The sequence below is a fragment of the Balaenoptera acutorostrata genome, chromosome 19 (genome assembly GCF_949987535.1).
Source record: "Balaenoptera acutorostrata chromosome 19, mBalAcu1.1, whole genome shotgun sequence".
Lineage (NCBI taxonomy): Eukaryota > Metazoa > Chordata > Mammalia > Artiodactyla > Balaenopteridae > Balaenoptera > Balaenoptera acutorostrata.
In genome coordinates, this window is record NC_080082.1 from 62,154,506 (window position 1) to 62,182,505 (window position 28,000).

The 28,000-nt window shown below is 40.3% G+C and overlaps 2 protein-coding genes across 2 annotated transcripts in view; one reads left to right on the top strand and one right to left on the bottom strand.

Annotated features, from left to right (window-relative positions):
- LOC114235400 (zinc finger protein 665-like) overlaps positions 1 to 28,000 on the bottom strand; it is a 427,904-nt gene that overhangs the window by 288,394 nt on the left and 111,510 nt on the right. The gene's annotated exons all lie outside the window — the stretch shown is intronic.
- LOC130705660 (zinc finger protein 677-like) lies at positions 98 to 27,998 on the top strand. Its single transcript, XM_057533558.1, has 5 exons — positions 98 to 171; positions 7,963 to 8,370; positions 11,309 to 11,381; positions 15,267 to 15,420; positions 25,409 to 27,998. The coding sequence occupies exons 3-5, from the start codon at positions 11,367 to 11,369 to the stop codon at positions 26,719 to 26,721; spliced, it is 1,482 nt and encodes a 493-aa protein (XP_057389541.1). The 5' UTR covers positions 98 to 171; positions 7,963 to 8,370; positions 11,309 to 11,366; the 3' UTR covers positions 26,722 to 27,998.

A 28,000-nucleotide genomic window follows, 5' to 3' on the forward strand; every position in this document is an offset into this window, starting at 1 on the left:
CTAAGCTCGCGGAGGCTGAGCCCTGGCTGCTCCGGCTGCTTTCCATGCCCCGCCCCTCGCCTGTAGCGCTCCGCCCAGGCCCTGCCCCCAGCCGCCCCGCCTCTTCGCTCCGCACAGGCGCAGTTCCCAACTGGAGGCGGAAAGCGCCCAGCAGAGGTCACGCTGCTGGGGGTAAGTTTCTTTCTAGTGGAAGTCACTTTGCGACATTTTCCTGCTTAAAACCCTTTACGACCTTCCTCCCTTCCGCCCATGTAAAGTCCTCTTCCGCGAGGTGGATTCGCGCCCCCCAGCCTCGCCCTCTCGGCCCCTGGAGGGCAGCGCCGGCCGCCCCGCTCCCGGACAGGCCGCGTCCTCTCCCCGGTCCTGGGGTTCTGTAGAGCCCGCCCCTCTCCTGAGACCCCCTCCCTCCCTCCCCGCCCCTCTGTCCTCGCATCTCCTCAGGCCGGTCCTTTTGCTCCCCCGGCCTCCTCTTCGTAGTCAGCCCTTTCGCCTCACCCCTCGAAGGGGAACTTGACCTGGGCCAGGCGTGTGACATCCAGTGTTCTTCAGTCTCAGATTCCACCCCGCTGGAGAATGGCCTACAGGGCAACATGGTATTGGGAGAAAGAGGACAATGGTCACAAGAGGAAGGAGGAGAGAGCAGGAAGGAAGCATAGCCACTTGGGGCGCCAGAGAGTGGGGAGGAAGGGAGTGTAAAGGGAATAAAAGGGATGTGATCGAGGGAGAGAGGAAGCAGAGACGGGGGAAGAAAGAGGCAGAAATATATGGAGATTTAGGACAGTCAGAAAGGTGGGGAGAAAGAGCAGTAAGAGGGGGAACAAGTTGCAGAGTGGGCGTCACAGGTGTGAAGGAAGAAATAGGAGGGGAGAAAAAGCAGTAGAGGGGGACAAAAAGAAAATAGGGAGCTAGGCAAAAGGGAATGAAACGGGAGCACTTAGTATAGTGCAGGTAGAGGGGAAACTGGGTCCAGGTGGATGGTGGGTTGTTTGGACATGGATGATTAAGTTGTGATGTACGATTTGTGGCTTTAGAATTTAATACATTTAAAATTTGTTTAAACTATACAGATAGAGGATGAGAATTGCAAAGTATCTGTCTACAAGGCTTGTACATTTTGTAGTTATTTGTATCAGAAGATAGCTTCCATTTGCAATCCCTGTTCAGCCAGGGGGCAGTGCCTTGACTCATCATTCAGTTGTGGGTCACCCCGCTTCCCTTTTCCTGACATAGGGTAGAGGATGGGGGAGAGAAGTGGCATTAGAAATGACTGACTCATTTTTTTTATTTTTTATTTATTTATTTATTTATTTATTTATTTATGGCTGTGCTGGGTCTTCGGTTCGTGCGAGGGCTTTCTCTAGTTGCGGCAAGTGGGGGCCACTCTTCATCGCGGTGCGGGGACCGCTCTTCATCGCGGTGCGCGGGCCTCTCACTATCGCGGCCCCTCCCGTTGCGGCTGACTCCTTATTGCACGGTGCCCTTTCAAAGGAACATTAAAAGTGTTGTTTTTTTCTAATGCTTTTACTTTTTTCTTCCTCGTTTCTTTACACTTAATCCTTTTTGTAGTTTGGGATAAATCTTAGTACATTCAATTTTCAACTTTTTATAAATAATTGTTAACTTCTGAAAAAAGCCGTTGGTGGCTTCCTACAATCGACTCATGTCATTCTTTTCTAAATAGGCTATATTCCCAAAATTGTTTTAACTTTGAGACCAAATTCTTTAGATTAAAAAAAAAATTAGAAATTCTTTTCAGTGAGGCCTGCATTTTACCTGAAAACTGGATTTGCCTCTTGATGGCTCTTGAGCCAGAAGACACAACAAAGTCAAAGTCTAGGAGAAGGAAGGATGTATTACTTACCCCATGTAAGGAGAACACCTGGGATCTTTCCCAAAGCAGTATTTCCTGGAACAGCAAAATTAGGGAAATTTTAAGTTAAGGGTGCATGCATATTCATGAAGGGGCTCGGTCGCTATATGCAAATTCATCTTGGGGCTTGAGCAGAGGAGAATTCAGCATAGAATTGGGGCAAAGCTTGACAGAGTCTGGGTCTAGTTGACTGAAGTCACTAGGGTTAGCAAAGGTTAGCATTAGCATTCTTTATGTTCCTGTTAGTCTGGTGGTTGAGTGCTTGAGGAGGTTTGGATCCTGCAAAACAGCTCAAGGATATGCTTCAGGTTAATCTTTACCTTCAAAACAGGACTGGGAGTCTTTACAACTGATTTTTTGTCTCTGATATGGTAAAGTTATTTCCCTGGCCTGGCAATAGCTGTTTGTTCTACATTCTATTGTTCCCTTAAAATCAGTAACTACTGAGGCCTATTCTTCTGTAAGGGCAAGAATTGTGGCCAGGTGTAGATCACAGAATGGCTTAGGCTTAAAATGGCTTCTCTTCTGTCAAGGAAACGATGTCTGATTCTCTTTCTCCAGGGACCCTCTTACCCTTTTGCCTACAAAATTCCCCCTTGAGAAATTTCACTCATTTTTGAGCCGTACAGGGCTGAAGGTCATTCTTCTGTAGTTGCTTCTTGCTGAGACTGGGCATTGTAGTCTCCTTACTTAGAGGAATGAAACTCTCTCGCTTCTAGAGCTAGAAGAGCTTTGGGGCCCACAGGAGTAGTGTCTGAACCTTGCTTAAAAGTCATTATTCTAGCAGGTGTAGGAGAGGCACAGCGAGAGAGACAGTTGACAGTGACCTTGTAAAACACACAGCCGGTTATCAATAGTACCAGTAAGAGAAGCAATGTCATTATCAGAAACTTGAGCCAAGAGCCCCCTGGTATATCAGATATATGATTTGCAAATAATTTCTCCCATTCCATAGATTGTCTTTTTACTATGAGCGTGCTTTAATGCACATTAGTTTGTAATTTTGATGTAGTCCAATTTTATCTGTTTTTACTTTGCTACCTTTGCTTTTGTGGTCATATCTGTTCAATCATTGCCGAATCCAATGTGATGAAAGTGTTCCCCTATGTTTTCTTCTAGGAGTTATATACTTTTAAGTCTTATGTTTAGATCTTTGATCCATTTTGAGTTAGTTTTTGTATAGGGTGTGTGTCGTGTAATGGTCCAACTACATTCTTTTGTATGTGGATATCCAGTTTTCTCAATACTTTTTGTTCAGTAGACTACCCTTCCCCTATTGAGTGGCCTTGACACTCTTGTGGAACATCATTTGACCATATATGGAAGAGTTTATTTCTAATGTTTTTATTCTATTGCACTGGCTGGCTGGCTGTCTTATGCAAGTTCCACATTGCTTTGATTAATTTAGGTTTGGAATAAGTTTTGAAATAAGGAAGTGTGAGACCTCCAACTTTGTTCTTTTCAAGCTTGTTTTTGCTATTCGTGGTCTCTTGACATTCCATGTAAATCCATGTTTGTTTATTTCTTCAAAAATGCTGTTGGGATTTTGCTGGGTATTGCTTTGGATCTGTTGATTGCTTTGGGTAGTATCGCCATCTTGACAATATTTTCTTTCAGTGCATGAATTTGGGATATCTATGCATTTATTTTCATCTTTTCTAATATTTTTCAGCAATGTTTTTAGTTTACAGTGTGCAAAGCTTCCCCTTTGGCTAAGGGTATGCTTATGTATTTTATTCTTTTTGCTGCTATTGTAAATGGAATTGTTTTCTCAATTTCCTTTCTGATTGTTTATCATTAATATAGAAAAACAATTGATTTTGCATGCTGATTTTATACCTTGAAAATTTTCTGAATTCATTCGTTATATCAGGGTGTTTTTTGCAGAATCTAATGGATTTTCTACTATTAGATTATGCTGGCTCTAAGCAGAGATATTTCTGCCTCTCCTTTTCCTAATTACCCAATTTCCTAATTACCTTTTATTTATTTTCTTGCCTGTTTGTCTGGCTGGAACTTCCTGTTATGTGTTCTTTTTATTTATTTATTTATTTAGTTGAGTTGGGACTTTATTGCTGCGTGCAGGCTTTCTCTAGTTGCGGTGTGCGGGCTTCTCATTGTGGTGGCTTCTCTTGTTGTGGAACATGGGCTCTAGGCACGCGGGCTTCAGTAGTTGTGGCACGCGGGCTCTAGAGTGCAGGCTCCGTAGTTGTGGCGCACGGGCTTAGTTTAGTTGCTCCGCGGCATGTGGGATCTTCCCGGACCAGGGCTCGAACCTGTGTCCCCTGCACTGGTAGGCAGATTCTTAACCACTTCGCCACCAGGGAAGTCCCCTATTACGTGTTTTATAGAAATAATGAGAGCAGGTGTCTTGTTTTGTTCCTGATCTTTGAGGAAAAGTTTTCAGGCTTTCACCACTGAGTGTGATGTCAGTTTCAGGCTTTTTATATATGTTCTTTTTTGTTCTGAGCTAGTTTTTTTTTTTTTTTTCTGTTTTTAGTTTATGATTGTTTTTATCATAAAGGCTTTTAACTAGTCTAATACTTTTCTGGATCAATTGAGATGACCATGTATTTTTTTCCTTTCATTCTATTGATATAATTATAATGAAACATTTCCATATGTTGAACCATCCTTGCATGCGAAGAATATGTCCTCCTTGGTCATGTTGTATAATCCTTTGAATGTGCTGTTAAATTTGGTTTAATATTGCTTTATTGATAATTTTTGTGTAAGTATTAGAGATATTGTACTCTGGTTTTCTTGTAGTGTCTTTGTCTCACTTTGGTATTAAAGTAATTCTGGCATTGTAGATTGAGTTTGGAAGTGTTCCCTCCTATTCAGTTTTTTTGGTAGGGTTTGAGGAAGATTTGTCTTGTTTTAAAATATTTGGCGGAACGCTGCAGTGGAACTCTCTGGGTTCCCTTTATTTTTGATTAGTGATTTTCAATTAGTGTTCTTCATGACTCAGTCTTGGTAGGTTGCATATTTCTAGGAATTTATGCATTTCTTCTAGGTTATTCAATATTTTGGCCTATAATTGTTTGTAGTATTCTCTTCTAGTTTTTTAAAATTTCTGTAGATTCAGTTGTAATCAGTCCTCTCTTTCATTTCTGATTTTAGTTATTCAATCTCCAAGAACCCCTTCAATGAGGATTTTATTCAGTTGCTTTAGCAGCAGTCATGGGTCGGTTAGGGTCTTAGACTGCTAGTCTTTTCCACACACTCAAACTGTGCCTGAAGAATTGTTCCTCCTTCATGTATGGTATTGTCCTTGGATTGCTTTTCCAGACATGCCCCCCTACCCAGATTCCTGATACATCTAACTATACAGAATCTGTCTCTCAGTCTGAAATAGAAAACACTTACAAACTGCTTCCTGCTGCCCAAACTGAGCTCAATGTAATGATCAAAACAGCCGAAGCATGTGTGTGAGGGAGGATGCCAGACCCTGAGATATGGGGTAGTGTTCCTATGACCTCATCTCCTCAAAGAATTTCAATCATCTTTTCACCATTTTTTTAAAAAATATTTATTTATTTGGCTGTACCACATCTTAGTTGCAGCATGCGGGATCTTTTACTTGTGGCATGTGGGATCTAGTTCCCTGACCAGGGATTGAACCCAGGCCCCCTGCATTGGGAACGTGGAGTCTTAGCCACTGGACCACCAGGGAAGTCCCAATAGTCTTTTCACCCTGAGTGGCAATGGCGGTTCACACTTGAGAATAGGAGCTGGGAATAGTTTTGAAAAACTTTTAAATTTCTTGAATCTGTTAGGAATTTCTAGTGAGCATATCCAAAAGGGGAGAAATTCTTCCTTTTCCATTATTCCTGGTGGCAGACAGGGTATCATGTGGACAGAGGAGGAAATACTGAGGTCTGAGCCATGGAGGACCCACAGAGAAGCACATGTGTCTCAGTGGATTCCCTGCCTCCCTGAGAATTTCCTTTACCCCAAATCTAACGCTTTCTGAAATCTCTGAGGACCCCTGAAATACCACCATTTATGGGCAAAGAAATAGAATCACACAATCAAGGACTTTCAATTTTTTAAATTTTCTGTAAGTTCAATGAATTTTTAATTAGTACAAAAGAAAGAACATGATGTCAATAATTGAGATTAGGAAATATTTGCCCCATTTCTCCAAATCAATACAAATCAACTGTGACGCCTAGATGAAATGGACATTTTCTACGAAAATATATTTTACCAGTATTGACTTCAGTAGAAATAGGAGTCTAAACAAACGAATATCCATAGAGGAAAGGGAGAGTTTTATGAGTCCCATACAAATAAAAGCACCAGGGTCAGATTAGCAGGTAGATTGTTCCATTCTTTTAGAGAACAGATAAGCCAATGCTATGTACTCAATTCAAGCCTTAAAGAGGAAGTACAATTTCCAAATAGTTTATATAAATCAAATAAAATGCTGATACTCAAATGTCCTAAAGTTTGTACCAAAAAGAATACTATGGAAAGATCTCATATCTGCATACAGATAGCAATATTTAAAATAAAATATAGCAAAATAATAGATGATGACTATGAATTTTATGTCTGGAATTCAAGCATGATTCAGTGTTTGGAAATCCATTAATGTAGTACATCGTAGTAGTGGGTATAAAGAGAAATCAGGGGATCTTACTCATAGTTACAAAAACATCTATTTGGAAGAATTGAACATGTATGTATGTTAACTTAAACTCAACACTGGGAATTGATGCATTTTTTTCTAACATGTCAAAATGAAGTGATTATCTTGCTCTTTGGGAAGCACTAGAGTTATTCCACTAAGGTTAGAAAACCACACTAAAAAAAGCATATGATCACCTATTCAGTTCATTTCTCATGTGTTGGAGGTTTAGCCAGGGCAATTTAAAATGGCATGAGAATGGGAAAGAAAAATATAAAACTATGTTTGCAGATCATGCAATCATACATCTGGAAATACAAAGGAATTGATAGAAAATCTACAAAAGATAAGTCAGGAAGATCATATAAATATACAAAAACAGTAGCTTTCATAGGTGCAAAAAACAATCATTTACAAGTTATAGTGCGAGAAACTATAATTAGAAAAGCATAACCAGAAATGAAATTAATTGGGAGTAAATCTAACAAAGTTTTTACACCTATGTTTAGAAAACTATAAAACATTCCTGAACTATATGAAAGCGGATATAAACAAATGGAAAATCACATCACAATCCTGGGTAAAAAACTGAGTATTATAACAAGGTCCATTCTCCTTAAGCTAATTTATAGACTTAACCTGTTCCCGATATAGACACTCAGATTCTGAAGCTAGCAATGTTATCGAAAAAAATCTTACAGAATAAAGAACAAGTAAGAATAGCCACAAAAGAGAAGCAAAAAAGAGTGGCTATCCGTAGGAGACATGTTTATTCATGACTGGTAGATCAATGAAGTTAAAAATTCAGAAATATGCCAAAGTGCGTAAGAAAAGTTAGTAAATAGCAAAACCTATAGTGGAGATACTAGTATTCGGGAAATGGAAATTCCTATCACAATGACAAGAAATGGTTTTATTTGTCACATCCTATAGTCAGACAAAGGTCAAAGAGTAAAAAATAATTAAAATATGGTTGAATTATTTAATAAGGCTTGATTCTCAAGCACCTGAGTGTAGCCAACTCCTTGCTCACAGTCTCCAAAGGAGTCCCTCATACAATGACACATTTGGGGTTGAAAATTTTCCTCTGATTTTTTTTTCTGTGCTGCCGGGCTTGCGGGATCTCTGTTCCCCGACCAGAGACTGAAACCCGCCGGGCAGTGAAAGCCCGGAATCCTAACCACTAGGCCACCGGGGAACTCCCCCCAAATTCTGATTTTTGATGCCTCCAAGTGAATGGGGAACACAAGAAAAAGTTACGCTCTGCAGGGAAGTGAGTATAAAATCGCACATTCCGCACAGGCACAATTTTGCATTTCCTGTCACACTCCAGTTTCCATCACCTACTCTAAAACTCAGGCTGTCGCTTAATTAAAATAAGAAGTTGTAACTGCCTGAGGTATCACCAGTTCCGGAATCCAACCGCCGCTCACAACCCCCCGTCCCTCACCCCCAGGTCCCAGCGCTCCGCCGCCTCGCTGCTCAGAGGAGCCGCGTCTTCACCCGCTCGCCCTTCTCACGTAAACCGTTCTCAACTCTCCGCTTCCAGTGTAAGGGGTCCGCGCATCTCTAACTCTGCACCTAACCTGGCTCCAGAGGCCACCAGACACGTTCAAAGCATCCAAAGTAGAGAAGCAGAGCCTCTCGGGAGGGAAGTGGAACAGACCAGACTCTCCCAGGGGCGGGTCCGAGGGCCAGACCCGGCGTCCGCAGGGCGGCACCACCAGAGACACGGCCTCCACCCGCCGGAACGTCCGAGATGCGCCCCTCGGCGGCCCCGCCCCCTGGCCCGGCAGTGCGCATGCGCACGCGCAATTACCTAGGGACGCGGAAGCGGATCCTGCGGTCAGACTGGCGCCCTCGGGTGAGTGAGTCTCGGTTTTTCGGTTCGTAAGTGCGCTGTGCGATCTCCAAGCCCCGCCTTCTCCATACCTGGGTTTCGAGGGTGTCCCAGCAAACTAAAACCCCTGAAGGCGGTCGTCGCTCTCGCTCTGAGTCCGCCCCTTTCGCCTGTCGCGGCGTCCCCAGAAGACTCGGTTCGGTCCTGGGAGTCTGGGTCTGGTTCCGGTTAAAATCGCTTTGACGCGGGTACCGGCCCCAACTTTTTGCCTTCGGTCCGTAGAGACACTGATCTCCTGCAGCGACGTTTTCCTACTCTGACTCCCTTTCTCAAACCTTTGTGTGACTCCCGGCTCCCCCCCCCCCCACCCCGCCCAATTCCGTTTTGTCAGGTCCTCACCCAGGAGGTGGATCGCCCTTGACCTCCCTCCAAGGAGAGCAGAGAGGGAATACAAAGGCAGAGGTATATGCAGTTAGTGAGGCATCAGAACGTTTGGGGAGCAAGAACGACAGGGATTACGACAGGGATTGCAACAGAGCGAGGCCTAACAGTCTGTGAGAGGAGGAATAGAGAGGGAGGGAAACAAAATGATGCGTATGAACAGAGAGGAGGAAACACAGAAATGGACACAAAAGGAGAGGAGAGAAACAGAAGGACCCAGGGAGACACATACAGGGAACAAAGCACGTGGTGGTGGAGAAAGCGGGAACCCAAACCCAGGTGGGTATTGAGTTGATTAAATATGGAATATTAAGTTGTGAAGTACTAAGTGGTGTCTCTAAGCTAATCTATTTAACATTTGTTGACATGTTTAAATTATGCAGAAGAGAATGATAGTTGCAAAAGCAGGTGTTTGAGGCGTCTGCATTTTCTAATCATTGCTTCAGATAACTCCATTTGCAAGCCCCGTTCTTCCAGAGGGTGGAGACTTAGGTCAGTCAGTTCCAGGTCATTCTCTTCCCTTCTAAGAAATGGGGGGAAGAATTTGTGTCACCACACGGTGCTTTTGAAAATGGTTATGATTAACAGTACTGTTGCCCTTCTGTGGTTCATGTCAATCTTTTTAAAATCTGATGTATCTTCACACTTGTTTTAACTTTAATCTCAGAAGCGATTGGGTATGTTTTAAATGTCCAAATTATTTTCACTCTAAATTTCATTGTTCAGATTATGAGGTTTATATGCTTTCTACTGTATCCTGTATTGGAACTATTCTTTGATGTCTGCTAAATAACTTCATATGCATGTGGTAAGGGTGTTGATCATCTTTTAACACTCAAAACCTAGTTTAACCAGTTAGTTTAGTATTCAGTAGCTTCTTTCTTCCCTTAAGTGATCTGCTCAACTAGTGAGCTCTGAACTGAAGTGTCCAACTAAGTAGATTGTCCCCCCAAGTCCCCTTTGTCCTTTCTGTGCAGATGTTCACTGATGGGCTGGATTTGTTACTGACCTGGGTTCTTGGACTCTTTAATCAGTAGAAATTGGTAACAAGCCAGACGAGGAATTCAGGCAAAGCTTTACTGGGATTCGTGCTGCAGCACAAGTGAGCGAGAACAAGAAACAGGTGCCCTTGCTCGCTCGCTGATGGGGGGGTGTGGTGCGAGCTGGTCCCTTACAGGGGGTGAGGGTAGGGGCAGCTCGGTGGGTCGGGCCAGAGGTGTAGCTTGGGTGGTCTGCCCACCCCCTTGGTGGTGCTGGGTGCAGGGATCACGTGCAGGACCCTGCTTTTGCTCTCAGCACCTCAGAAGTGGCAGCTGGGTTTTGACCTTTTTGTTTCTTATTGTTCATAAGCTGTTTGCCCAAGCTGTGCATGTATGCAGTTACTTTTAGTCCTTTGTGGTTTCTTTGTAGTCTGTGTTCAGGACACATTTGTCCAGGTGCAGGCACTGTAGTCAGGGGTCCCAGGTTCCAGCCTTTTCCAGATTGATGTGAAACTTTGTTCCCACAGAACCCATGTGTTCATGATGAAGAGATTGTTAGGGCTCATCTCCACGGGTGACCCTCTTTCATGTTTTTCTGGAGGAATAACTATTTGTAATTTCATATTTTTTGACTATGATGTTTTCTGGAAAAGAGGAATTAAACGTTTGAATTTGATTAAACCCATGAAAGAGAAGCTTCTCTTGCTCAGGAATATGAAAGGTAATCTGGAATTAGGACGTTTAAACCCATTCTACCTAAACCTATCCAGGCTGCCACTTCTACCCAGTTCTGCTCACTCAACTCAGACTTCTTCAGGGTAACTTGGTAAAATTACTCCCCCTCTGAGCCTCAGTGTACCCACCTGTGACATGGAGAAGACAGAGGAGACCAGTTTGCCTGGTTATAATTGAAATTTTAAACATATTCCAGTCCTCCAGCAATTAAGGAAAATGCTTAAAAAAGAGGCAGGGGCATAGGCCCAGAGATGGAGGCATACCTTTTTCTCAGCTTGTCTGTCTCTGTATCAGGGGTAAATCATAAGTTTGATTGCACCATCTCTTGGCATTAAATCTTTTATGGTTTCCCATCACCCTCAGGACAAAATCTAAATTGTTCAGTATAGCTCCACAGGGAGCTCTGGAGCTGGGGTGGCCCCTCCAGAGTTGCTCCCAATTAACAAAAGGGACAAGCTTCCATATCGTGCGTCAACCAGTCACTGGATGCTGGCTGCTTCTGGAAGAGAGCAGAACTTGGAGGAGGCACCTTCCTTTGGATTAGTGCCAAGTGGACAAAGGACGGCGCAGTTGCAGTCGAGTGGGGGTTTTGGCAGCAGGCGAGGGCTTCCTGAAGAAGTGGGTGACAAGCTCACTAATTGGTCTTCGTGTAAGAGTTTATTGTCCCTGTATCCCTCATGTTACAGTTGGCAGCAAAGGACTGTCTTTCCCTCACGTTAAGGTTCTCCTTCTGGTAGCTTTGTGGCAGATGCCAGAAGGGGCATATGTTGGTTATAAGCATTAAACAGCATATTTCGCTCCCACAGAATCATCTTACCTGAAGAATCTTAACAAGAAATTCAGAGGAGGAGGAAAGAAGAAGGAATGGAGCTTTCACAGGTAAAAGTCGTATTCTTTGTTGATTTGTTCTCTCCTTCCTAAAATGACACAGTTTGGGCTCATTAATCTTCTCTGTCTCTGAAATGTCTGATTTACTCACACACAGGGCCTTCCCTCAGTCTCCTCTCACCTCCCTGCAGATTCCATCTCACTGTGACCCAGTGATGGGGAACTTGGGAAGAGCCCCCTTTTAGGTGGTCATCCCGTGAAAGGTTTTATACTGAGGCGTGGATTGGAGATGGGGAGTAGGCTCTGTGGTGTCAGTGAGGTAGGGCAGTGAGGACGGTTTAGTGCACCCTTCTGGATGCCCTTTCAGCTGCATATAAACCAGGATGAAAGAGACTACATATGTAAGTGATGTACTACTGTGCACAAACACCTGAGGAGGTCTGGGAAGGAAGACTGATATGGGGAAACATGCTTTGTGAGATTTTGTAAGTGTATTGGAAGTTAAAGAAGTCTATCAGTGTGTTTCTGGCTCTAAAATACCAACACTTTAAAATAGAATGGGAAGTTTTGAAACAGACGTAAGGAATGGATAGGGTGTCATCTAACAATAGGGGTTCTTTAAATTATTTACAAAGCATTCATCTCACAGAGCCTGTCGTGTTCACGTAGGGACTCTCATGCAGCAGGTGTTTTAGATAAAAATGTTTATAATTTAGCCAAGACATAGGAGCAGAACTTTCTGTCATCAGAGAGGCTGGAGGCAAATTATAATTTTACTAATTCTTTTCAGTGTTTTTTTTTTTGTATTGAACATCTCATGTATATATTTTCATGGTTCAGCTACACACAGCAATGCAGTTTAGAGCCTAAGAAGTAAAATATCCCCTTCCCTGTCACATCTTACACTGTCACTTACTGTCTCCATCAGAAACCACTGTTAATTCCCACTGCACATCTTACAGAAATGCATTTATATATGGTAATGTGATTTTAGAACATACTCTTTAATAAATATTTTGTTATGGTATTTTATTCTGCACATTTAAATATTTACATACCATATATCTTAGACTTGTTTTCGTGTTAATAAACTTAGAGTTGACTTTCTTTTTTTGTATCCTCATGGAGCATTTTCTTAATGGAGACACATTGGTCCTGTACAGTTTTTTTTTTTTTTTTTTTTCCTGTACAGTTTTTACTGTGATTAAAAAACAGGTCATAGTGGCTGCTTCTGAGCATGCCGACTTTACTACAGATTTCTAAGAATTTCTCCAGAATGGGAAACTTGAGCGTGATTATCGGGTTAATGATGGTGTTCATAAGGAAGCACAGATACTTCAGTTACTAAACAGGATTTTAAATCAACTGTCTTAAACGTACTAAGAGACTTAAGGGAAACCATGGAGAACAAACTAAAGGAAAGTAGGAGAACATTGTTTCAAAAAACAGAAAACATCAATAAGGAGATAGAGTTAGAAATTCTAGAGCTAAAAAGTACCAAAACTGAAAATGAAAATTCACTAGAAGATTTCAACAACAGATTGACAATCAGAATAAACATTTAGTGAACTTGGGGCTTCCCTGGTGGCGCAGTGGTTAAGAATCCACCTGCCAGTGCAGGGGACACGGGTTCGAGCCCTGGTCTGGGAAGAGCCCACATGCCGTGGAGCAGCTAAGCCCATGTGCCACAACTACTGAAGCCCGTGCGCCACAACTACTGAAGCCCGTGCGCCACAACTACTGAAGGCTGTGGGCCTAGAGCCCGTGCTCCGCAGCAAGAGAAGCCACCGCAATGAGAAGCCTGCGCACCGCAACCAAGAGTAGCCCTCACTCTGCACAACTAGAGAAAGCCTGCACACAGCAACAAAGACCCAATGCAGCCAAAAATAAATAAAATAAACAAATTTAAAAAAAAAGAACTGGTGAACTTGAACATAGGTTAATTGGAATTATCCACTGTAAACAGAAGAAAGGTGAACTCCTTTACCTCCTATACCTCAAGAACACCTGTACCTGTTTCAGACATTACATGAAATTTCTAAAAATCTTATATTTGTATTTGTATGGAAATATGTATGGAAATATGTTAATATAAATGTTTCAGACATTACATGAAATTTCTAAAAATCTTATATTTGTATTTGTATGGAAATATGTATGGAAATATGTTAATATAAATGTTTCAGACATTACATGAAATTTCTAAAAATCTTATATGTTCTGGTATAATGTTATAAGTAATAATCCTAGTTATTACTTTAAAATGTATATCTCAGAAATAACTAATTTTCTTATCAACTGCATTATTATGAACTTTCATCAAATCTTTAACCGTGGTCATTTTTAAGTCTTTTGTCATTTACAGACAGTTCTGGGTGTACTCTGATGAGTTTGCAAATATGTTCCTATAAAAGGGTTTCATCTTCAAGAAATTCATGGAAAAGACTCTGACAAGTACAGGTTTCTGGTAACTGACTGTACTGCTGAACTGAATGAATAAGCATTTTCAGAACTCTAACGAAAAACTGATGAACTCTCAAAAGTGCTAACAAAAGATCAAGATGAAAAAAAAAATTAATTACATGGGACTGAGTGAACTGATGAGGATGAGTATAATTTTTGTGACTTTCTGTCTGAATTAAAAAAAAAAAAATCCCACAAGGACTCAGAGGCAAAGAATATACAAATCAATTTTCACTGCAAAGCAAAGGAACTGTTACAGTGGAGGATTACTGGACTGAATGTCAATATTATGACATAGTATGAGTGTGTTTCATGTTTGGTAATTGCAATCATTGTTACTTTTGTTGTGGTCATCCATGTACAATGCTTGGTGTCAGTCTATTTATCTCTTGTAAAAATAAAATACAGTGTGTGTGTGTGAAAAAAAAAAAAAAAAAAAGAACACCTGTACCTCAAGAACTGAAGTACAAAGAATCTAATTATAAAATAGATAGAGGACTTTAATAGACCTTTCTTCATAGAAGATATAGAGGTAATCAACAAGCAAATGAAAAGATGTTCAATGAAATTAGTAAAATGCAAAATCAAAACCACCATGAGATATCATTTTACATGCAATAGGATGACTATAACAAAACAGAAAAGAACAAGTTTTGGTAAAGATGTAGAGAAGTTAGAATCCTGATACATTGCTGGTAAAATGTTGTAGCCACTGTGGAAAACAAAACCATGTGACCTAGTGATTCCATTCCTAGATAAATACCAAGAAGAATTGAGAACACGTATTCAAACGCATACTTCTACGTGAAACTTCCAGCAGCACTATTTTTTTTTTCTTTTTTCTTTTTTTTTTTTTTTTTTCAGCAGCACTATTAATATTAGAGAAAAGGTGGTTATAACCCAAATGTCCACCAAGGGATGAGTGAATAACCTGTGGTGTACTCATACAGTAGAATATTACTCAGCCATGAAAAGGAATGCAGTACTGATACATAACTATAGCATGGCTGAGCCAAAAAAATTATTCAGTGAAAGAAACCAGACAAAAGGTCACATGTTATACCATTCCAGTTATATGGAAGTATCCCAAACAGGTACATCCATTGAGACATTGCATTAGTGGTGTCCAGGGACTGAGGCAAATGGGGAAGAAAGAAGCAACTGCTGAAATGGGTAAAGGATTTCCTTTGGGGATGATTGAAATATTTTTGAACAAGAAAGAGGTGATGTTTGTTCAACATTATAAATGTACTAAGTGCCACTGAATGGTACTTTAAAAGTGGCTAACTTTGTTATATGCATTTCACCTCGGTTACATAAAGAGAAGTGTAACTTGCTCAAAATTATCTTACGTGGATCAGTCAGAACATTCACTCCCGCCAAGTCAATCCTTACACGTGTCTGCTTCTGTAAGTTTGTGTCAAACTCAGAAATGTCTCCTTGTCCACTTGGTGAAATGTGCTTTCCTTTCAGGGACTGTTTACGTTCAAGGATGTGGCCATCGAATTCTCTCAGGAGGAATGGGAATGCCTGTACCCTGCTCAGAGGGCCTTGTACAGGGACGTGATGTGGGAGACCTACAGGAATCTGCTCTCCCTGAGTGAGGATAACTTCTCTCTGGAAGTCGGTAACTACGGGAGCACCTAATATGCTTTTGGATATATTTCCAGAAGTGGTATTGCTGGGTGATACAGTAGTTCTATTTTTATTTTTTTGAGAAACCTCTATACTGTTTTCCACAGTGGCTACACCAATTTACATTCCCACCAGCATTATAGGAGGGTTCCCTTTTCTCCACATCCTCACCAACATTTGTTACTTGTGTTCTTTTTGATGGTAGCCATTCTGACAGATGTGAGGTGATATCTCATTGTGGTTTTGCTTTGCATTTCCCTGATGGTTAGCCATGTTGAGCATCTTTTCATGTGCTCATCGGCCATCTTCATTTCCTCTTTGGAAAAATGTCTATTCAGTTCTTATGCCCATTTTTTAATCGGGTTTTATGTTTTTCTGACGTTAAGTTGTATAAGCTGTTTATATATGTTGGCTATTATCCCTTATTGGTCATATAACTTGCAAATATTTTGTCCCATTTAGTAGGTTGTCTTTTCATTTTGTTTATGGTTTCCTTTGGTATGCAAAAGCTTTTAAGTTTAATTAGGTCCCTTTGGTTATTTTTGCTTTTATTTCCATTGCTTTAGGAGACAGATCCAAAAACATGTTGCTGCAATTTGTCAAAGAGTGTTCTGCCTATGTTTTCCTCTAGGATTTTTATGGTATATGGTCTTATATTTAGGTCTTTAATCCATTATGTGTTTATTTTTGTATATGGTATTAGAGAATGTCCTAATTTCTTTCTTTTACGTAGCTGTCCAGTTTGACCACCACTTATTGAAGAGACTGTCTTTTCTCCATTGTATATTCTTCCCTCCTTTGTCAGAGTTTAATTGACCATAAGTGCATGGGTTTATTTATGGGCTCTCTATCTTGTTCCATTGATCGGTGTGTCTGTTTTTTGTCAGTGCCATACTGTTTTGATGATCTTATAGTATAGTCTGAAGTCAGGGAGCATAATTCCTCCATCTCTGTCCTTTCTCAAAATTGTTTTGGCTATTTGGGGTCTTTTGTGTTTCCATAGAAATGTAAAAAAATTTTGTTCTAGTTCTGTGACAAATGCCATTTGTGTTTTGATAGGAATTGCATTGAATCTGTAGATTGGTTTTGGTAGTATGGTCATTTTATTTTATTTTATTTTATTTTTTTTTTAAAGTGTTTCTTTTTTTTTTTTTTTTTTTAAGGATTTTCTTTTTAATTAATTAATTTATTTATTTTTGTCTGTATTGGGTCTTCGGTTCGTGCGAGGGCTTTCTCCAGTTGCGGCAAGCGGGGGCCACTCTTCATCGCGGTGCGGGGACCACTCTTCATCGCGGTGCGCGGGCCTTTCTCCATCGCGGCCCCTCCCGTTGCGGGGCACAGGCTCCAGACGCGCAGGCTCAGCAATTGTGGCTCACGGGCCCAGCCGCTCCGCGGCATGTGGGATCTTCCCAGACCAGGGCTCGAACCCGTGTCCCCTGCATTAGCAGGCAGATTCTCAACCACTGCGCCACCAGGGAAGCCCAGTATGGTCATTTTAAAAATGATTCTTAATATTGATTCTTCCAACCCAAAAACATGGTATATGTTTCCATATGTTTCTGTCATCTTCAGTTTCTTTTATCTGTGTCTTATGGTTTTTGGAGTGCAGGTGTTTTACTTCCTTAGGTATGTTTCTTCCTAAATATTTATCTATTTATTTTTGATGTGATGGTAAATGGGATTGTTTCCTTAATTTCTTTTTCTGTTACTTTGTTGTTAGTGTATAGAAATGGAACAGATTTCTGTATTATTTCTGAATCCTGCAACTTTACCAGATTCATTGATGAGCTCTAGTAGTTTTCTGGTGGCATCTTTAGGATTTTCTATATGTAGTATCATGTCATCTGCAAAGCTTGAGAGTTTTACTTCTTTCTTTCCAATTTCTATTCCTTTTATTTCTTTTTCTTCTCTGATCGCTGTGGCTAGGACTTCCAAAAGTATGTTGAATAAAAGTGGCAAGAGTGGGCATCCTTGTATTACTCCTGATCTTAGATGAAATACTTTCAGCTTTTCACCATTGAGTATGATGCTAGTTGTGGGTTTGTTATATGTGGCCTTTATTATGTTTAGGTATGTTCCCTCTGTGTCTGGTTTTTTGAGAGTTTTTATCATAAATGGATGTTGAATTTTATCAAAAGGTTTTCTAGCATCTGTTGAGATCATCATAAGGTTTTTATTCTTCAGTTTGTTAATTTGTATATCACATTGATTGATTTGCAGATATTGAGAAATCCTCGCATCCCTGTGATAAATTTCACTTGATTGTGGTGTATGATCCTTTTAATGTATCGCTGGATTCAGTTTGCTATTATTTTATTGAGCATTTTGGCATGTATGTTCATCAGTGATATTGGCCTGTAATTTTCTTTTTTTGTGATATCTTTTTCTTGTTGGTGTGAAGGTGATGCTGGCCTCATAGAATGAGTTTGGAAGTGTTCCTTCCTCTGCAATGTTTTGGAATAGTTTCTGAAGGATAAATGTTAACTCTTCTCTAAATGTTTTGTAGAATTCACGTGTGAAGCCATCTGATTCTGGACTTTTGTTCTTTGGGAGTTTTTTTTAATAGAAGTATAGTCGATTTATGAAGTTATTAGTTTCAGGTGTACAGCAGTGTGATTCAGTTATACATATATATATATAATCTTTTTCAGATTCTTTTCTCTTATAAGTTATTATAAAATATTGAGTATAGTTCTTTTTGCTGTACAGTAGGTCCTTGTTGGTTATCTATTTTATATAGAGTAGTGTGTATATGTTAATCCCAAACTCCTAATTTATCTCTCCCCTACCCCCTTTCCCCTTTGGTAACCATAAGTTTGTTTTCTATGTCTGTAGGTCTATTTCTGTTTTGTAAATAAGTTCATTCTTACCATTTTTAAAATTTTTAGATTCCACATATAAGCAGTGTCATATGATATTTATCTCTGTCTTACTTTACTTAGTATGATAATTCTAAGTCCATCCATGTTGCTACAGATGGCATTATTTTGTTCCTTTTTATTGCTGCGTCATGTTCCATTGTATATATACACCACATTTTCTTTATCCATTCATCTGGTGATGGACGTTTAGGTAGCTTCCATGTCTTGGCTATTGTATATAGTGTTGCAGTGAACATTGGGGTGCATGTATCTTTTCTAACTTTGGGAGTTTTAAAATTACTGATTCAGTTTCATTACTGGTAACTGGACTGTTCATATTTTCTATTTCTTCCTGGTTCAGTCTTGGGAGATTTTATCTAAGAATTAGTCCATTTCTTCTAGGTTGTCCATTTCATTGGCGTATAGTTGTTTGTAGTAGTCTCTGCGTATCGTTGTTTGTAGTAGTCTCTTACGATTCTTTGTATGTCTGTGGTGTCATTTGTAACTTCTCCTTTTTCATTTCTGATTTTGTTGATTTGTGCCCTCTCTCTCTTTTTTCTTTATGAGTCTGGTTAAAGGTTTATCAATTTTGTCTTATGTTTTCAAAGAACTAGCTTTTAGTTTCATTGATCTTTTCTATTTTTTTTTAGTGTCTGTTTCATTTATTTCTTCAAATACATTTTCAATCTCCTTTTCTCTTTTCCTTCCGGGATCCCTATTATGCAGATATTGGCATGCTTTATATTATCCCATAGGTCTCGTATATTGCTTTCATTTTTTTTTCATTTGTCTTTCTGCTCTGCTGATTGGATGATTTCCATTATTCTATCATCCAGGTCACTTATTCATTCTTCTGCATTACTCATTTTGCTCTTTATTGCCTTTACCTCAGCTTTCATCTTGGCAAATGAATTTTCTAATTTTACTTGGCTCCTCTTTATAGTTTCTAGTTACCTTTTACAGTAATCTGCATTTGTGTCGATAGCCTTTCTTAATTCCTTCCATGTTTTTATTATCTTCTTTTTGAACTTGGAGTCTGTTACACTGGAGAGGTTGGTTTCATTGTTTGTTCTTTCAGGAGAATTCTCTTGATCTTGGAATTGGGAGTGGTTCCTCTTATTCTTCATTTTACATATATTTCTCTCACCCTATGATTTTAGGAGATAAGTTATCTATCAATATCATGATCTTGGAGGGCTGTTTTTCCAGGAGAGCATCCTTGTGTAGCCTGCATGAGCGTAGTGTTTTTGGTGCAAGGGCTGATTTTAGTGTGGATGCCTGCTGCATCTTTCTTCAGTGCGTGCCGTTTATTATCCCCTTGATACGTGGTGTGACTGGTGCTCTGGGGACCAGAGCCTGCACTGGATATTGAGCAGGACCTCCTCTTCGCTCTGTGTTTGTCTCAGCCCTCTTGGGGGCAGGGTGCTCCCCAGTTGTGGGAGTAGAAGCTCCCATATCTGTCTCTGAGCTTCCGTGTGAGGCAGGCCAGACTGGAGTACTGCTGCTGGGAGAGGAGCTGCTGAGTATTCCTCCGCAGGAGCTGTCCACTGACGTGTATGCTCTGTGGTGCTGCCTGTCACCCGTTGTTTGGGTTCACAGAGTACACTGTTGTTGGCACTTCCCTTGGCCCCACCTCAGCCGTGTGAATGCCAGCAGTTGGCCCTGGTGACCCTCAGGCTCTGTGTTCATAAAGTCACCAGCGAAGATCTGTAAGTGCAGATCCACTAAAGTCACATGCCAGTACCGCAGTAGTCACGCTTCTGGACCCAGTGCAGGAGCTACAGAAGCAGCCTAGACCTCAGCCCCGCCCCTCCATGCACGCACCCACAGAGCCCAAAGCTGCTAACACTGCACCTGTTCCAGCCACGGGAGCACCCGTAGTGCTCTTGGGTGTCCCGCAGATGCTGAGTTTACAAAACTGGCGGGGCTGCAGCTTCAGAGTAAACCTGCGGATTGCATAGTTGCAGAGAGTGGGCTCAGATTTCAGTCCTGTTTCCTAAATCGCATGGCCCCTGGGGATCGGCTCTGGTTTCAGCCTTGCCTCTGCATATGGGTAATGCGCTGGTGCTTCTGTGCTCCGAGAGCTCACAGAGGTGGAGTTGCACCTGCCGTGAGCTTGCCGAGAGTTAGGCTGCTATGGCGGGGCCCTGCCCCTCCCCTTCACGCACCCGTTAACAATGGCCCTTCTGTGGCAGGCCCGGGTTCCGTCTGTGTACACCCCCAGTTGCGGCACGTACCACACTCCAGTCCCTTCAGGCTGTCTCTGTGCAGGCAACTGCAGTCCACTCCCTGGGCCTGTCTTCTGAAGCTCAAGTTTCCGCACCCAGTCACCTCGTGCACCAGCAGACATGCGTCTTGGCCTGGGGAATGCAGTGGGGTGGCATGGGTTGCCAGTGCTGGCTTTGTTCTGCCTGCCACAGGCCGGCTGGCGGACTCGCCTCTGAGCCTCTGAAGCTCTCTGTCTGTCCCAGCGGATATCCCAGTCAGTCAGGGGGTTCCCAGGGTGAGGGAACATTTCCTCTCTCACATCTCCCTCCCAGGGTTGCAGGTGCTGTTCCGATTCCTTCTTTTCTTTTTTTCTTTCTTTTCATCCCACCTGGTTACGTGGTGATCTTTCTTGCAATTTTTTTTTTTTTTTTGGCCATAATGTGTGGTATGCAGGATCTTAGTTCCTGGCCAGGGCTAGAACCCGTGCCCCCTGCAGTGGGAGTGCAGAGTCTTAACCACTGGACCGCCAGGGAAGTCCCTTTTTTGCAATTCTGGTTGTCTGAGATCTTCTGCCAGCATTCATTGGCTATTCTGTGAGACTTGTTCCACATGTAGATGTGTTTTTGATGTATTTGTGGTAGGAGGTGAGCTCCACGTCCTTCTATTGCATCATCTTGGTTCCTTCTCTTTTCTATTGTTTTTTCAGTCTCTATCTTATTTATTTCTGCTCTGATTTTTATTATTTCTTTCCTTCTGCTAAGTTTTGTTTTTGTTTCTATGTTCTTTCTCTAGTTATTTTAGGTATAAGTTTAGGTTGTTTGAGATTTTTCTTCTTTCCTGAGGTAAGCTTGTATTGCTATAAACTTCCCTCTTGGAACTGCTTTTACTGTGTCCCATAGGTTTTGGATCATCGTGGTTTTGTTCTCATTTCCCTCTAGGTATTTTCTATTTCCTCTTTGATTTCTTCAGTGATCCATTGGTTGTTCAGTAGCATATTGTTTCGCCTCCATGTCTGCGTTGTTTGCAGTCTTTTTCCTTATAGTTGATTTTTAGTCTCAGTGTTGTGGTTAGAAAAGATGCTTAATATGAAGTCAATCTCTTTAAATTTACCAAGTCTTATTTTTTGGAATGGCTTGTGATCTATCCATTGGGAATGTTCCATGCATACTTAAAAAGAGTGTCTGTTCTGCTGCTTTTGGATGGAGTGCTCTTTCTATATCAGTCAAGTCCATTTAGTCTAATGCGTTATTTAAGGCCTGTGTTTCCTTATTGATTTTCTGTCTGCATGATCTGTCCATTGATATAAGTGGGGTGTTAAAGTCCTCTACTGTTATTGTCTTATTGTTGATATCTTCTTTTATGTCTGTTAATATTTGCCTTACATAGTTAGGTACTCCTATGTTGGGTGCATATATAATTGTTATATCTTCTAGGATTGATCCCTTGATCATTATGTCATGTCCTTTTTTGTCTCTTTTAACAGTCTTTATTTTAAAGTCTATTTTGTCTGATATAAGTATTGAGATTCTGGCTTTCTTTTGATTTCCATTTGTATGGAATACCTTTTTCCATCCCCCCGCTTTCAGTCTCTGTGTTTCTCTAGATCTAAAGTGAGTCTCTTGTGGGTAGCATATATACAGGTCTTGTTTTTGTATCCATTCATGCACTTTATCTCTTTTAGTTGGAGCATTTATTCCATTTACATCTGAGGTAATTATGGATATGTATATTCTTACTGCTGTTTTATTAATTATTTTTGATTTGTCTTTGTAGGTCATTTTTTCCCTTTCTTCTTTTGTTCTCCTGTGATTTGTTGACTATCTTTAGTGTTATGTTTGGATTCCTTTTTCTTTTTTGTGTGTATTATCTATTATAGATTTTTGGTTTGCAATTACCATGAGGTTTTTGTATAGCAGTCTCCATGTACGTGATTGTTTTAAGTTGCTGATCTCTTAATTTCAAATGCATTTTAACAACCCTGCATTTATACTCTACTCCTCATGATTACTGTTTTCGATATCATATATATTTTTAAATTTATTTATTTTTTATTTACTTTTGGCTGTGTTGGGTCTTCGTTGCTGTGCACGGGCTTTCTCTAGTTGCAGTGAGGTGGGACTACTCTTCGCTGCGGTGTGCGGGCTTCTCATTGTGGTGGCTTCTTTTGTTGCGGAGCACAGGCTCTAGGCATGTAGGTTTCAGTACTTGTGGCATGCAGGCTCAGTAGTTGTGGCTCATGGGCTCTAGAGTGCAGGCTCAGTAGTTGTGGTGCACGGGCTTAGTTACTCCATGGTATGTGGGATCTTCCTGGACCCGGGCTCGAACCCGTGTCCCCTGCATCGGCAGGTGGATTCTTAGCCACTGCGCCACCAGGGAAGTCCCTGATATCATATTTTACCTCTAATTGTTTTGTGTATCCCTTAACTGCTTATTTTGGATATAGCTGATTTTACTACTTTTGTCTTTTTGCCTCTGTACTAGCTTTGTGTGTAGATGATTTCCTACATTTACTGTATGTTTGCCTTTATTGGTGAGCTTTTTCATTTCATAATTTTCTTGTTTCTAGTTGTGGTCGATGCTGACTTTTTGAAACTCTACTGTTATTTGTTTTGTTCAAGCCACTGATACTTTCATCTTGTAAATTTCATTGTTATAACTGACCTTCATTTTCTTTATTCAATCATTAGTTCCATATTTTTTATGATTTTTTAAAAATAATTATTTTACGTATTTTATTCTTCGCTGCGTTGGGTCTTCGTTGCTGCATGTGGGCTTTTCTCTGGTTGTGGCGAGCGGGCGCTACTCTTCGTTGCATTGCGCTACTCTTCATTGTGGTGCACAGGCTTCTCGTCGTGGTGGCTTCTCTTGTTGCGGAGTGTGGGCTCTAGGTGCATGCTGTAGTAGTTGGCACACAGGCTCTGTAGTTGTGGCTTACAGGCTCTAGAGTGCAGGCTCAGTAGTTGTGGCACACGGGCTTAGTTGCTCCGCGGCACGTGGGATCTTCCCAGACTGGGGCTCGAACTCGTGTCCCCTGCATTGGCAGGTAGATTCTTAATCAGTGTGCCACCAGGGAAGCTCTATGATATTCTTAGTGTTGTTTGTTTTATACCTACAATTTGGGGTTGTGGATTCATGAATGAATATCTTTTTTTATATTTTACAGGATTTCTTTCTTGAGTGTTTATGACTTAACATTTCTTTCTCCAAAAGCTGTATAACCTCTAGAAATTTTTGAAAAACTAGTCTGAAAAACTAGTCTTTTACTCTGTTTCATATTAGTTAGTACCTGCTATGAACACATACACCTTCTTTTAATAGACCATTTTTTTAAAGGAGTTTTAGGTTCACAGAAAAATTGAATGGAAGTTATAAAGAGTTTCCATGCATTTTCTACCCCAGACATGCAGGCCCTCCCCAATGATCAACATGCCACTCGAGAGTGGTATGTTTGTTATCACTGATGAACCTGCATTGACACAAATTAACACGTCAAAGTCTATATCTATGTTAGAGTTCACTCTTGCTGTTGTATATTCTATAGGTTTAGACAAATGTATACTGACATGTTTGTAACATAATAGTACCATTAAAGGTAATTTCATTATTTAAAAATACTCTGCTCTACCTATTCATCTCTCCCTCCCTCCCAAAGTGCAGTTGCTTGGTTATGTGGTAATTTCCTGTTTAATCTTTTGAGAAACCCCCAGACTGTTTTCCAAAGCAGCTGCACCATTTGATGTTTGCAACAGGAGTGTATGAATTTTTCAGTTTCTCCACATCTTCACCAACACTTGTTATTGTCTCTTTGATTACAGCCATTTAAGGGGTATGGAGCTGTATCTCATTCTGGTTTTGATTTGCATTTCCCTATTGAATTAATTATGTTAAACATCTGTTTTTTTGTGTGTTTATTGGATATTTTTCTATATTCTTTGGAGAAATGTCTGCTCAGATCCTTTGCCCATTTTAAAATTGGGCTATTTGTCCAAAGCATGGATTATATACTATATACATATATTTTTGCCATGTAACTATAATTAAGTGATACTAGGTAGTTGAACTATGTACTGGCTATTATAGAACTGCAGGCTTGACATCATGATTGAGATTTCAGACAGTTTTCCCTAATTCTCAAATTTCATACATACGTGTGTTGACCTGAAGCTGATATTTCAAAATTCAGTGCTTATCAAGATATTTTTTTATTTTTCCTATCGTGTGTTCCTTCTGGAATGAAAATTCTTTTTTTTTTTTTTTGGTACTTACTCAAATCTTTTAGAATTCCAGAGACTATCATTTTGTATAACTGTGGTTACTTACTAACGTACCTGCTAGATTTATCATGGTTTACAAAAAAGTTTTATCAATTATTGTTGTGATGTACAGATTCGTAAAAATATTTTTTCTTGCATCATATTCATGTTATTAAACATTATTATAAATTTAAGGATTAGGGAAGACAGTCTCAAATCTCAATTTTGATTTTATGCTTCCAGTTCTATAAGCCAGTATGTATCAATAGATAAGCTTTCTAATTATGGAGGATCATTTAATTATCCAGTTATCTGGCAAAAAATATGTGTAGTACATTGTGTGTGTGCTTGAAATTTAATTATCTAAGATCAGAGAAAACATTAATATGGGAAAAAGTATAAAAAGAAAACTAAAAAAAACTATATCACAGTAGTGTTTGAAGACCATGCTTGAAGAATTTGTGTTCATTGTATTATTTTTTGTGTAATTAACTAAGATCAGAGAAAACATTAATACGGGAAAAAGTATAAAAAGAAAACTAAAAAAAACTATATCACAGTGTTTGAAGACCATGCTTGAAGATTTTGTGTTCATTGTATTATTTTTTTGTGTAATTATCTAATTCAACATAAAATATTTTCCAACTCTATATAATAGGAAGCCATTCTGCTGGATTTGCAATCAAGGAATTATCACCAAGAGAGGACATTACTAATGGAGAATTATGCCATCTAGTGACATTAGAAAGAAGTAAAAGTCATGGCATCAAGGATTTTGACCTCAAGGAAGTCTGTGCAGATGTGCAGGAGTGTGAGAGTGAGTGGCGATATGATGCAAGAGATTATGAAGAAGTAGTTTTGACCCATAACAAAAATCTCACTCATGGAGAAGATCAAGATAATAAATCCTTAATTAATTTTCCTCAGAGTGTTTCTGTAAGAAGTAATGCATGTGAATATTTCACGCACGACAAGCCATTCATAAGAAGTTTGTTAACAATGAAAAATAACGTGAGCGTTGCTGGAAACAGAGATCTCAAGTGTTTGGAAAGTAGACCTGGAGTGAGGCTGCAGGCCCAGGCGGCTCAGCTGCAGAGATTTCCAGCTGAGGAGAAAGTGTATGCATGCGGTCAAGTTGAGAAGCCAGTCATCAGTGGTTCCTCAGTTTCACCCCTTCACAGAATTGCTCCTAGTGTGGAAAACACTTTGTCACCTGCACAACACAGGAGAACACACTCTCGAGAAAAATCTTACAGCTGTAATGACTGTGGAAAGGCTTTTAGTAAAAGCTCAAACCTCAGGAATCACAGGAGAATTCATTCTGGACAGAAACCTTACAGATGTAGTGAGTGTGGCAAAGCCTTTAACCACCAGTCACACCTCACAACACATCAGAGAGTGCATACAGGAGAGAAACCTTACAAATGTCATGAGTGTGGCAAGGTCTTTAGTCGAAATTCACACCTTGCAAATCATCAGAGAATGCACACTGGGGAGAAACCTTACAAATGTCATGAGTGTGGCAAAGCCTTTACCCAGTTTTCACACCTTAGTAGACATCAGAAAATGCATGCTGGAGAGAAACCACACAGATGTTACGAGTGTGGCAAGCATTTCACGCAGCGTTCAAACCTTATAGCACACCAGAGGATTCATACAGGAGAAAAGCCTTTTAAATGTAATAAATGTGATAAGGCTTTCATTGAACGGTCACAACTCTGGGGTCATGAGAGAACTCACACTGGAGAGAAACTTTACAAATGTGATGAGTGTGGCAAAGCCCTTACAAGACATTCATATCTTACTCAACATAAAACAATCCACACTGGAGAGAAACCTTACAAATGTAATGAGTGTGGCAAAGCTTATACTCAATTTGCAAGCCTCACCAGGCATCTCAAAATACATACTGAAAACGAACGTAAGCCTCACACATGTGGCAATGCTATTATTCAAAACCCAAAAGTTTAGGGATCATCCGATTTCATAGTAGAAAGAAACTTTAAAAATAAAACGATTCAGACAAAATTTATGCACGTATTCAAGCCTTACTCAACATATGGGAGTCTATCAGGGAGAAAGAAGACATACAGATGGCCAGCAGGTGCATGAAAAGATGCTCAGAATCACTAATCATCAGGGAAATGCAAGTCAAAAGCTCAACGAGATAACACCTCACACCTGTTTCCAATGGCTGTCATCAGAGAGACAATAACAAGCGTTGGCAATGGTGTGGAGGAATGGGAACCCTGTGCACTGTTGCTGGGATTGTAAATTGGTGCAGCACTTATGGAAAACAGTATGGAAGCTCCTCAGAAATTAAAAACAACAACAACAACAACAAAAACCTGTTATATGAGCCAGGTATTGCCCTTCTGGCTCTTCGCTGGAAAAAAAGGAAAACACTAATTTGAGAAGATATAGGCACTTGAATATTCATTGTAGCATTATTTCCAGTAGCCAAGACATGGAAGCAACCTAAGTGTCCATCAATAGATGAATACTTAGAGGAGATACAGCGTGTCTGTGTGTGTGTGTGTACACGCACACACACACACACACACACACACACACAGGAATATTACTCAGCCATAAAGAAATCCAGCCATTTGCAACAACGTGGATGGATCTAGAGGGTATTATGCTAAGTGAAATAAGTTAGACGTAGAAAGACAAATACTGCGTGATTTACTTATATGTGGAATCTAAGAAAAACAAAAGAGAATGAAAACAGATTCACAGATATGAAGGACAAATGTGTGGTTGTTGCCAGAAGGAGGGGCGCTGCGGCGGTGGGTAAAATAGGTGAAGGGGATTAAGACGTACAAACCTCTGGGTATTTAGATAAGTCATGGGGATGTAATATCCAGCATTAGGAACCTGTTCAAAAATATTGCAGTAACTGAGGACAGATGGCTACACATACCGTTGTTATCATTTCATAAAGTAAATGTTACCTCGTGTGTAGTACAGCCAAAACGAACAATGTTATAATCAATTATATTTCAATAAAAAGAGACTCTACTGTAGAGAGAAACCGTATAAAGCTAATGTACATGATCTTTAATATTTACTCAATTGAATTTTTGTTATAAACACTAAACCTGCAGACATCAGTAGGATAGTCAGGGACTGTTCCAAAAACTCTACATACACATGCTTGACAACATACATGAAACGGTAAAAGCGGAACTGACCACAGATGACCCGTGTGAAACACATCATTTGAATAAATACTTTGAATTACAGA

Coding starts and splice junctions, on each gene's coding strand:
- LOC130705660 (XM_057533558.1), top strand. Junction 15,421..25,408: donor TAACTTCTCTCTGGAAGTCG/GTAACTACGGGA, acceptor TCTATATAATAG/GAAGCCATTCTGCTGGATTT.